At 28.6% G+C, this 12,480-nt stretch overlaps 1 protein-coding gene and 1 long non-coding RNA gene across 2 annotated transcripts; both read right to left on the bottom strand.

Annotated features, from left to right (window-relative positions):
• Positions 1-211: 211 nt before the first annotated feature.
• On the bottom strand, positions 212-1,323 carry LOC110264407 (uncharacterized). Its single transcript, XR_002350565.2, has 2 exons — positions 884-1,323; positions 212-797 (listed from the first exon to the last, which is right to left on the bottom strand). It is a non-coding gene; the product is annotated as an uncharacterized LOC110264407 (long non-coding RNA).
• Positions 1,324-10,634: 9,311 nt separating this feature from the next.
• LOC107608437 (peptidase) lies at positions 10,635-11,618 on the bottom strand. The gene is made up of 2 exons (XM_016310231.3): positions 11,199-11,618; positions 10,635-10,906 (listed from the first exon to the last, which is right to left on the bottom strand). The coding sequence occupies exons 1-2, from the start codon at positions 11,435-11,437 to the stop codon at positions 10,819-10,821; spliced, it is 327 nt and encodes a 108-aa protein (XP_016165717.1). The 5' UTR covers positions 11,438-11,618; the 3' UTR covers positions 10,635-10,818.
• Between the last annotated feature and the right edge of the window lie 862 nt (positions 11,619-12,480).

Consider the following 12,480-nt stretch of genomic DNA (forward strand, 5'->3'; position numbering starts at 1 on the left):
AAAAAATTCTAAATTCCAAACATAAAAATCGAAAAGAACCAAAAGAAAAATTACAACTCAAGAAAAGACAATGTTTTCACCAAGGTTGTGAGAACCGAATGGTTCAATAGTTCAACCGAGATCGAACCGTAATTAAACCGTTTTAAATAAAATATATAATAAAATTAATAAAATTTAATATAGATGTAAATATTATAAAAACTAAAGCAACTTATTAAAAATATTTGTCCATTTCAGTGTAAAAGAATCCTACAAATCATAATTAAATCAATTTCTTTCTTCATTCTCAAATTCTCTTTCACTCTCTCTGACTTTTTGTACAACAATAAACTGGTGCTACATAATTCTTTTATCCAGGTTCATCATCTCAGGACAATTCTCCTTTACCTCTAATCACATCCTTGGCAACAACATACACTTCTTGCTTTTGGAGGCCAGAACCCAAAAGATCATGTTCAAGAATCACAAAAAAGAAATCAGAATAACAAACTTACATGGAAAGTCAAACCACCAGCAACAAAAAATTCAGAATCATAAAAATTTTAACAAAAACTTCTAATCAAATATTCAATAATAAAAACTCGAATCCAAACACAGAGAACTCAACATCCAAAGTTAGAAAATCCAAAAACAGAAAAAATAAACAAAGAATTCATACTCAGCAATCAGCATCCAAATTAAATTCAGAATGATATAACCAACAATCCCCAACACAGACCACAAAATTAACAAAATTAACAACCACTGTTAAAATCAACCATCAACCCCAACTTGGAATTCCATCAACAAAATTAACTCTGCAAAAAAAAATTCAACAGAATCATTCAAAACAACCATTATTTCAGAAAATCAGCAACATCATAAATTGAAGTAGCACGCTTACCAGCAATGAGGGAGGAAGGGAAGTGACGGCAAGGAAGAAAGAAATTCAGCTCGAACAGAAAGAGAAGGAGAGAGAGGGCTCGAGGACAACGACGATAAAGACTGCGACGCCAACAGCTCCAAGCAGATCTTTGAGAGGCGACGATGGCAAGGAGAAGCAACGTCTGCAATGACGACGAGACACGGTGCGAAGCAAAGAGGCAGCAACGGAAAGACTGACGGAAACAGAGAAGAGGTGACGGCCAAAAATGATGAGGAGCAGGGCGAGGTGGGGAGGAGCAGGGCGAGGAGGGGAGAAGCACCGACGACCCACGATGAAGAATGGATAGCCGTGATGGTGGCGGCTGCTCTTCGTTGGAGTTGGAGGAAGATTGGAAGGAAATTAGGGTTGAGGTGTGGTGAGGTGAGGGACTGAACAAAAGGGGCTGGGGCTATGTGGGGTTCAAACGTTCAGGGTTTTCATTTTTCTTTTTCTTTTTTGTTCCCTTCTACGCGTCAAACGACGCCGTTTCAGACAAAAAAAAAATTGGTGCCATTAAAAACCCGGCCAGTTCGTCCAGTTCACCGGTTAACCACCAGTTTGACCAGTTTTTTTACCGATTTTTTGCAGAATGGTTCTAAAGATCAATCGGACCGGCCAAGTGACCGATTTTTTGTTAATCCGGTTGAACCGGCCGGTCCGGTCTGATTTTCAGAACCTTGGTTTTCACCAAAATAAACATATGCTTGGCATTATTCTATTAGATAGATTCTAAAATGGATTTCAAAACATGTGCATCCAAATTCTCAAGTTTCATTCTCAATCTTGATCTTCATGCAAGTTGAGGTATCTCCTTACACCTTCGAATCTTCCGACTCCTAGGATAGTCACTTGGTTAGTGTAATAGCATTTTCCAACACTTCGAATTCATCATTTTCTGCAACTTCATTGGAGAATTCAAGCAACAAATTCTGTATAAAATACTATGTCAAATTAAAGACTTCCTTCTCACCTTTGATTTGATCTCAATAATTTGTTGTGAATAAAATAAAGATCTAACTTTGAGAAAACAAACAAACAAAAAATTCATTTTTTGAACAAATACCTTAGCACCTTCTACTTTTTCTCCTTCAATGATTGAAGATGCCTTTGAAGTTGGAAGCAAACCACCGGTGTAGTCAACATTCTAAAATTATAATTAGTTATTAATTATTATTTATAAATTAGATACTACTAATGATCAAGGAAGAGAAAAATAAATTAATTTTTAATAGAATGTACATTTATAACTGTACTTACAATTTGAATAGGGTGAGACTTTTTGAATTTATTTATGAGGTCCACATTATCAGTCAACTTCTTAACTTTATAAGAAGGTGAAAAATGTGGACTATCAGATATTTGAAATTCAACGATGAAGAGGAAGGTCTTATCAATTAGGTTGAGTAAAAGTGTAGGTGTATCTGATAGATCTCCTTTCTCTAGTGTATTATATAGTATATTAATAATAAATAATAAAAAATTACCATTAAAAATATCTTCACTAATGTTTTTAGAAAAAAATATTGGTTAGAACTTATCAATAGGTGTAGATCAAGTATCTCTATACAGCTTTTTTTCAAAACTTGTTTTGCCTCCTTGTCAAAGATTACGAAATATGCACAGTCAGAGTCATCAATGACACTAAGTTTTATTCGGTACCTGCTTAATAAAATAAAACAGCATAAAAAATATTAAACATAGACTTATTCAATATATAATCCATTGTGATTAGACTTTAAATTAAAAAAATAAATACATAACTTTGGAGTCATGGATAAAAGGAGACAGTCACAACTTGAACATTTGAAAGTTTGTGTAAAAGCATATGTGGACCTGTTGCATTCACATTGGCCGTACCACCAGTCTGGAGTATCTATAATATGACTTATAGTAGCCAAGACAACACAAACAACATTCTGAAAAAAAAAAAAAAAAACTTAATGATTTAAATTCACTGAGTTTTTAAATCTAAAAGATATACCTGAATAAAAAAGATGAATAAATAAAAATAATCAATGTATAACAGATTTAAATTAATTTTTTTCCTCAACTTTTTTACAGAAAAGAAAATTACTGTATCTAATTCTTTTAACTGCTCAATAGTTTTGCCTTGATAAATTTTTAAAAATGCAACCTCATTTAGAATTCTGCCGATATTACCCTTAGGCAGTGACGAATCCAGAAAATTTTGGTAGTGGGGGCAAAATTTATAAAACATCATAATAATTTTTATAATAAAAATAGTATGTGTATATAAAAAATTAAATATTAAATTATCTATTAATCATTATATATATATATATATATATGTATTATTTAACTTATTTTTAATGTGTATTTTATATTTTAATATATATTTTATACAAATAATTATTTTTTATGTACATATAACATGATTATTGTTATGATTATATTTTATTATTGTAAAAGATAATTAGCCTTTAAAATATCTAATATATAAATTACAATACTAAAATAGTAATTTAAATAATAATATATAATTTAAAATTCTATTGTTTTAGGTTTTCTATTTTAAAAAATTAAATAAGTTTTCTTTTAACACTACCATAAAAATTTCTCTCTTTTTATATATATCACTAAATAATTATATAAAAATTCACTTCCCAACGCAATTAGAAGTCGACTCTTATTGATATTTATAGTTAAAAAAGTTCTTTTAATTAATACAGTTACTATGCAAAAATTAAAGCTAATTTAAAAATAAGATAAATAATTTTTTTGAGTTGATTTTTAAAAAGGAACACTAATTTCGTTTAAATTTGAGAATTAATCATTCTAACGAATTTCTAATATAAAATTTTTAAATCGACGATTAAGTACCAAAAATTGAGTAAAAAATTATTGTGGAGTCAAATTTAATAATGTAATGAGGGCAAATAAATATTATTATCATATACTACTCAAAAAAATTTCAAATCGTAGTGGGGGCGCTTGCCCCCACACCATTGTACATAGAACCGTCCCTGCCCTTAGGTTCTTCAAATTTTACAAAGATAGATAAATAAAGCGAAAGAAAAAACTACGTTAGATAACACACATAATATTAAACTAAATAATTAAAAAAAATATACACCCATAAATTGGATGACATTTGCTTCTTCAAGATTGAAGAATATTTTTGTGCCATACATGAAATTCTGTAAAACAATTTTTTTTTAAAAATTTAATTTAATACAAAATGAGTAAAAACTCACATAAAAAATGAGTAAAAACTCATAAAAATTCACATAATTATTGATAAATATTACTGTTATATAACTTCACTCTAACAAATTGTAAAACGACAACAGCTCTATCTTTATTGTCGATCCCAAAAAAGCATTTAATTCATGTGCATAGTTACCAAAAAGTGTACACTCTATTATTTTTTTTATGTCAAATAGAATGTTTAATGTTAAATATATTTTTTATAGTAAAATAAACAAAAAATAATTACAACTAAAAAAGTAACTACTAATAAAATAATATCAAATTATATATATTTTATATTTTAAAATTAAAAAATTAACAATAAAATTAAAACGTCAAACACAATTTAAAAAAAGTAATAATTAGTTAATTAATTATTTTAAACTCATAAAAAATTAATTACAGAAAGAATGTTTTCTATCAAAATTCTTTTTTTTAAAAAATTAAATACTTTTTTCAAAATCAATCCGAACTGATTTTTCAAAAAATTTAAATACTATTAATAAAAAAACATTGTATTTGAATAAAAACGTTTGTTACCTATTAATAATACTAATAAAAATATTCATAATAAAATAAGTTAAAATAACAATTAAAAAGATGAGAATATCAAAATTTTTAAATTTATAAAAATAAATATATGATTACTTATCATCAATTTCTAATTCAATAATAGTGTACTTAATAGATTTGTTATTTTTTTCAAGAGTCCTCTCACTCTCAATTCGAGCAAGATATCCAACATCTGAAATGATTTAAAATAAAAAAATTATTGTCAATAAGTTTGTTAAAAAGAAAAACACAACAAAATTATCAATAAAATAAATAAATTTATAAATAAATTATACTTTTTCTAAAACAATAAATTTACCAACTAAGTAGGTGTAATAGTACCCAAGAGCATTAAGAGTGTCAAAACTCACAATACTCATGATGTGTAGTCTTGAAATTACCCTCATTGAGTCCAACACCAAAATATCTTATTTGGTAAGATATTTCTTCTTTTAGCAAATTCACGAATCGAGACACAAAAACCCTCTTAACCGAGGCGTATATTTTTCCTCCTTAGAATTGATAAACAAAAATCAAAGAACAATTAGATGGGAATAAACAAACAAATTTAAAATATAAATAATATAAATTTGAAATAAAATAAAAAAATTAGTAGAAAACTCACGTCTTCATCGAGTCAAACCTTTTCAATTGAGTATGGCAATGAAGAATTTTCATAACTTGGTAGTGTTCATAACCGTATCATTCGTATACATACACACAAATTGTTGATTATAAGATTGATTTCTCCAATCTTGTGTATAGCAGCCATTAGAATAAGTAGAGAAATTTTATATTTTTGATGTATGTAAAGAAAAGATTTGATGTACTTTGAATTGTGGTGCTATATATATCTCATAACTTATACTTTTATAGTTGACTCATAGCTAAAATTTTTTAAATTTGATTGACTTTAATTTAAATTTAAATTAAATTTGCAGATACAGTAAATAAATATATTAACAATTTTTAAAATTCTAAATTAACGTAAATATATTTAAATTTACGTATGTAGCTGTAATTTTTTTTAAAAAATCTACAAAAATTTAAAAAATAGTGCTAAAAAGAATCAACAAAATTTTAAAAAATAGTGTTAAAATTTTAAAAATAACAACCTAACTACAACAATTTAAGATTTAAAAAATAACAACCTAAATAAAATAATTTAAAATTTAAAAAATAACAACCTAAGTATAACAACCCAAACAAATAATTTAAGGGATAAGTACTTTTTTAGTCCACAAGGGGTCGAAATCAAAATCGTCCCCAACCTTTCTTTTTATTAAAATCATCCTCAACGTTACAAAACGTTATAAAATCGTCATTTTCTAAATTTTTGGACCAAAATATCATCATTATCATCATTCTCCTCTTACCACCAACATTACCACCACAACCACCACCAACACCAACACCTCACCGTCCGGTAACCCCCCACCCCTCACCCCACTTCCTCACCGTAACCCCCTCACTCCCTCAACCCCTCACCCTCTCACCGTAACCCTCCCACCCCTTATCCCACTCTCTCAGCCCCTCACCCCCTCACCGAAACCCCCCACCCCTCACCCCTCACCCCTCACCGTAACCCCCTCACCCCCTCAACGTAACCCCCACCCCCTTCCTCATGCCTCTCTCTTCATGGTCATCATCATCATCAACAGAAAATTCAAACAACATGCATAACAAATTTTACAAAAAATTCAATCCACAGATTTTACCAAAATTTCAGCAACAACAATATTCCACAACAAATTTTTACCAAAAATCCAGAAATTTCACAAAAAAATCAGTTCACAGAAGAAGAAGAAGAAGAAGCAGTGGTGGGGTGGTGCGGTGCGGTGCGGTAGGACAGCAGGGCGGCAGGGCGGTGGTGCCGTGGTGCGGTGCGACAGGACGGCAAAGCGGCTGTGAAGCAGCGGCGACTGGCGCAGCTCGTGGCTCCATGGGTGACGGCGTGAGGCGCAGCTGGCGGCAAGGCGTGACGGGTTCGGTGGGTCAGTGGGGGCGGCAGTGACAGGAGGCGTGGCAAGATGTACGGCGGCGCCAAGCTTCTCTCCCTCTCTACCTCTCTGCTCTCTCGGACCTTTGTCCTTCGCGCGGATCTAGCGGCGAGGCGCGGCGGGGCACGCATCGGGCTGAGCACGGCGCGACGGCGGTGCGACTGGACGGCGTGGAGCGCGGCTCCTTCCCCTCCGGTTTCCTTCTCTCCCCTCTCCTCCCCCCTTCCCTTTTTCTCGCGGCCTCCCCCCTTTCTTTCTCTCCCCAGTCCCCACCCCCTTTTCTTCTTTTTTATTTATTTATTTATTTATTTTATATTTATTTTATTTTATAATTTTTTAATAATAAAGGGTAATTTGGTAAAAAAATAAAATCGAAATAGAAAATGACGATTTTATAACGTTTTGTAACGTTGAGGATGATTTTAATAAGAAAAAAAGGTTGGGGACGATTTTGATTTCGACCCCAGACCTTGGGGACGAAAAAAGTACTTATCCCATAATTTAAAATTTGAAAATAACAACCTAAGCAAATAAACTCTCAGACTCAACGTATGAGCGCCACGTCTTTATTGAGTCAAACCTTCTCAATTGAGTATGGCAATGAAGAATTTCCGTAATTTGGTAGTGTCCATAACCGTATCACTTGTATACGTACACACATATTATTGAAGGATTTGATGTACTTTGAATTGTGGTGCTATACATATCTCATAACTTATACTTTTATGGTTGACTCATAGCTAAAATTTTTTAAATTTGATTGACTTTAATTTAAATTTGAATTAAATTTGCAGATAAAATAAATAAATATATTAACAATTTTTAAAATTCAAAATTAACGTAAATATATTTAAATTTACGTATGTAGCTGCAATTTTTTGAAATAAATCTACAAAAATTTAAAAAATAGTGCTAAAAAGAATCAACAAAATTTAAAAAAATAGTGTTAAAATTTAAAAAATAATCACCTAAGTAAAACAATTTAAAATTAAAAAATAACAACCTAAGTATAACAACCCAAACAAATAATTTAAAATTTGAAAATAACAAACTAAGCAAATAATAATTTATAATTTATAAATATAAATCTAAAAATTTCTAGTGACGACACCTAAGCAAACATAAATCTAAAAATTTCTAGTGACGACATCTAAGTAAATAAACTCCCAGACTCCATGTATGAGCACCACGTTAACATATGAGCTCCCCATTTGTATTACTATAAAGATTAGCATCATATAAATACATCGAATTAAATTCTTTTAGAATGAAAATTTTGATATAAAATAAAAAATAATATATAATTATTTTTTAATTATGATAATAATATTTAAAGGTAAAATTATAAAATTAATTATGATTAATTATTATTTTTTTATTTTAAAAGTTTTTTTAACTTATTATGTATAAGAATAAAATCTTTTTGACTTATTTATTTGATTTTTATGTATTCATACTTAAAATGTTATTTAAAACAATAATCTCAAGCTATTTAAATTAATTATATAGAAATTAGAATCAACTTCTTCACGTCACATTACATAAAATACAGTTAAAATAAAATTAATATATTTGTAACGTCTTCTTCTCATGGTTTCAACTTTCAAATGTTTATACATAAATATTAAAACGAATACAAAGAATGTTAGCAACATCGTTTGAATTTCTGGTGTTCGATCTTAATAGATATAAGATTAAAAAAATTCCTTCGAGTCTCCGCTCCTTAAAAAAAATAGACACATTTTCAAAAGTGTAAAATGATATTGAAATGAAATGACACAATTTTAAATCATCTATTGTCAGTTGGATATTTACTCCCACCATTTATACATAGCATATCCATAAACTAGGCTGCATTATCTTTAATATATGAATATGTTACTAAGTGATGATTTTTGGGACGTAATCACTGAATGATTTGTACAATGTTTAGGATAAAAAAAAGTGTAACCAAATGTACGATGAAAACTAAAGAAATACAAGTGGTGAATTACAACCAAACATAATGAGATTGAGCGGGTACAAAAGACAACACAAGTCTAATAATCAAAGAAAAGGCAGGCTGGTAATCAAACCTCATAGTAGCATGTTAGGGATCCGGATACCCTGTAATCTGCGGTTGGGGCAGATGAGGGCGCCTTCTTTGAGGTGGAGCTCGAAAAGTGCGTGGAACCTATTCAGGAACTCGTCCACCTCAAGCATGCCGGAATCCACCTCCTCCGGGAGTTGGGCTTACTCCATTTTCCACTCTACCTTCTCGAACATCTTTCGCAGGAAATCCGCGTTCCTCTCAACGGGCTTCTCAACCACCTTCTCTGCCTCGATCCGCAGCCGAAACCCTTCTCCATTCCCTTTATATTCGACAGTAACATGTTGTGCGTTAGCAGCCTCATCTTTTTCTACCTAAAATGCTCTGTTTCCCCCCTAACAAAGAAGAACTCTTGATGCCTGCTTGTTTTTGGGTTTACATATAGAACCCTTATATAATAAAGTGGACTTTTTGTATATCCTAATTTTACAAAGCCCAATTCAAAAACAAAATTGTCCTAACAAGAGTTTAACATGTTAGAGATGGTAATTTACGTACCTCTGTATTCGGATTCAAATTTTGGTGAATGCACCGAGTATTTAAAAAGGAACCCTCTATTCTTGTGTTGTATCAGTGAGTATGCAGTGAGGAGATATTTAGAATTGGAAGTTGTTCAATCCATCTGACAAAAAAAATAATATTAATAATTATTGTTTTCCAAAAATAAAAACAATATAATTTATATTTAACAAAAGCTTGTCTATTTAATCCAAAATTATGTAAAAATATTTAGATAACTACTTAAAATGTATATAAAAAAATATGAATAAAATTTTTTATAGATTTTCCTTTTCATTTCTTATAAAAAATTTTGACAATTCACAAAAAATAATTGCAAAAAATCTACTTATTAATAAAATTAAAATCACTAGATTCTAGAAATAATTTTTTTAATCATGATTAAAAATTGTATCAAAATTTAATTTTTAAATTTTTTTATAATAAATATACAATATTTAATTTTGTATTAGTTTTTAAATCCTTTAAAATTATTTTTATTGTTTTAATCATTAGAGATATCTTTATTTTCATTTAAATATTTCAATAAAATTTCAGTGGTTTACCCATCTTATTAAAATTAAAATCTTTAATATTCAATAATTAGGCAATTATAATTGTTTAATCACCATAAAAAAAATATTTAGTTGAGAATTTAGTTTATTACTTATGTTTAAAATGAAAATGTTATGAATTTTCAATGTTGAATGTAATAAAATGATCCAACGTAACTTTATCGTTTTTGGGATAAATTTAAAAAAATAATTAAAATCAACCAATAATTAATTAAAAATAATTTTCAATAATAGATGTATAAAATTTCTTATAGTTAATTTTTGTTGTCATCGTAACAAGATTATTGTTTTCGATATTCACATTTTCAGAAAAAAAAAAAAATCTTCAATAAATTATCAAATTTCGATGACTTTAATTGGAATTCAATTTATAATATGAGTAGTATCAAATAAATATATTGATTAAATTTTTTTAGAATGAAAAAATTGATATAAAACAAATAATAAATATATAATTATTTTTTAATTATGATAATAAAATTTAAAAATAATAAAATTATAAAATTAATTATGGTTAATTATTATTTTATTATTTTTTATTTTAAAAATTTTTTTCCAAACTTATTATATATAAGAATAAAGTCTTTTTGACTTATTTATTTGATTTTTATGTACTCATACTTAAGATGTTATTTAAAAAAATAATCTCAAGCTATTTAAATTAATTATATAAAAATTAGAATCAACTACTTCACATCACATTAAATAAAATAGTTAACATATAATTAGTCTAACATATTTGTACCATCTTCTTCTCTTAGTTTCAAATGTTTATACATAAATATTAAAAAAAAATACAAAGAATATTGGCAACATCATTGGAATTTCTAGTGTTCAATCTTAATAATTACAAGATTAAAAATCCCTTAAAATCTCCGCTTCTTACAAAAAATAGACACATTTTCAAAAGTGTAAAATTGTAAACAAATTAAATCAACAAAATTTGGACTAAAATTGAGATGAAATGGCACAACTTCAAATCATCTATTGTCAGTTGGATATGTACTCCCACCATTTATACATGGCATATCCATAAACTAGGCTGTAAGCAATCACCCTCATAGGAGAATATGCAAATCTGCATCATATGTATCAAAAAAATCGTTCAAATATGGTCCTATCCTAAACAGTAATAATATGTAAATTTGTCCAAAATAAGAACTCTTAAATATATATACAATTATGCAGGTTTAACTAACAGAGTAATATAGATCTGATTTACTATAAATTTCATAGAAATAAAATTTATTTTTTAGTTAAATTACATTCATAACCTATCAACTTAGTTTGAAGTCAAATTGATTGAAATTACATAAATCGTAAAGATATATAATTGAACAAAAAAAAAAAAAAAGAAAACAAGTTACTACCTTTGAAATCCAGATGGTTGGGCAAGGGAAGTTCTTTCTTCAGAAGTCACAGGATAAGGCCAACGAGAAAAGTCGCGATTGAAATAATCCCAATCAGGTAAGAGCAACCCCGCAATACCCAAAATTCCCACAACATAGGTAACTAACATCTTGTTGAAGGAATGAGTAGAGAGAGCAACTATCAACATAAGGGTGGCAAGGAAGAGGAGCGAAGTTTTGAGAGGGCCGTCGTTGGCCATTGCCACAGGGTTAGTAGTTGAAAGAAGGAAAAGTTGATGATATGGATGCTAAAAAAAGAATAAATCACGGTGAAAGAGAGAAGGGCCATACCGACATCTAATACTATCACTTATGAAGAGAAGATTGTTCTTGAGTGAGAGTAACGCGCCACAAAGTTAGGAGTAGTTGCATTGGCTATAAATGCAATCTAACGATCCCTTATCCGCTCATTTAATGTACTCTGCTCTCTTGAACTAAGTGATACAGAGTAGTTGGCAGATTTTTTTTTGGATTACAGTGTTTGATTAGATAAAATAATAATTTTAAAAATTAGAATTTCTATTTAATATATAGTTATATTTTGAAAATATTATATTATTTTTTAAAAATATTTTTATAACAATTTAAGAATTAACCATTTTTACTATAATTTTAATAAAATTACTATTATAATTGAATCCAACAAATGCAAAATCATTCTAAGATGATCAAATATTATAAATAATTACTCCATCAAAATAGGATTGTGTTCTAAATTCTAATATTATAAATAGCACATGCCCATGTTAATATATATAAATCCAATTGCATAAAAATATATTAAAACAAGTTAAAATATAAGATATAAATATGTATGTAAATTGGCGAATGAGTTATAGTTTAAATGAGATCATCTCTTTGTACTCATCTAAGAGGTCGCGGGTAATATTTTTAAATTAGGCTTAAGTCTTATTTAGATTATATTGGTTATTGATACTCAAATTATACAAAATTTTAGAAATAACATTATTATGTAAAATAATTTATAAAAAAATAGTGAATAACAAGTTTTTATTTTTTGAAAGCCATTTGAAAATAGTGAGGATCTTGATACTAGTTAGGAGATATAAATAGACCTAGTGATACTAACATAAAAAGTGGACATACTAAATTATAAAGGTAAAAACAATGACAAATTTTACTCATATCAAGATAATTATCTAAAAAAAATAAACATCATAACCACAATTGTAATTACTCAATAAAGATAAAATAAGACCTACAGAAAATCATAATTCTCTCA

This window comes from Arachis ipaensis, chromosome B7, assembly GCF_059453495.1.
Source record: "Arachis ipaensis isolate K30076 ecotype BB chromosome B7, ASM5945349v1, whole genome shotgun sequence".
Classification (NCBI taxonomy): Eukaryota; Viridiplantae; Streptophyta; class Magnoliopsida; order Fabales; family Fabaceae; genus Arachis; species Arachis ipaensis.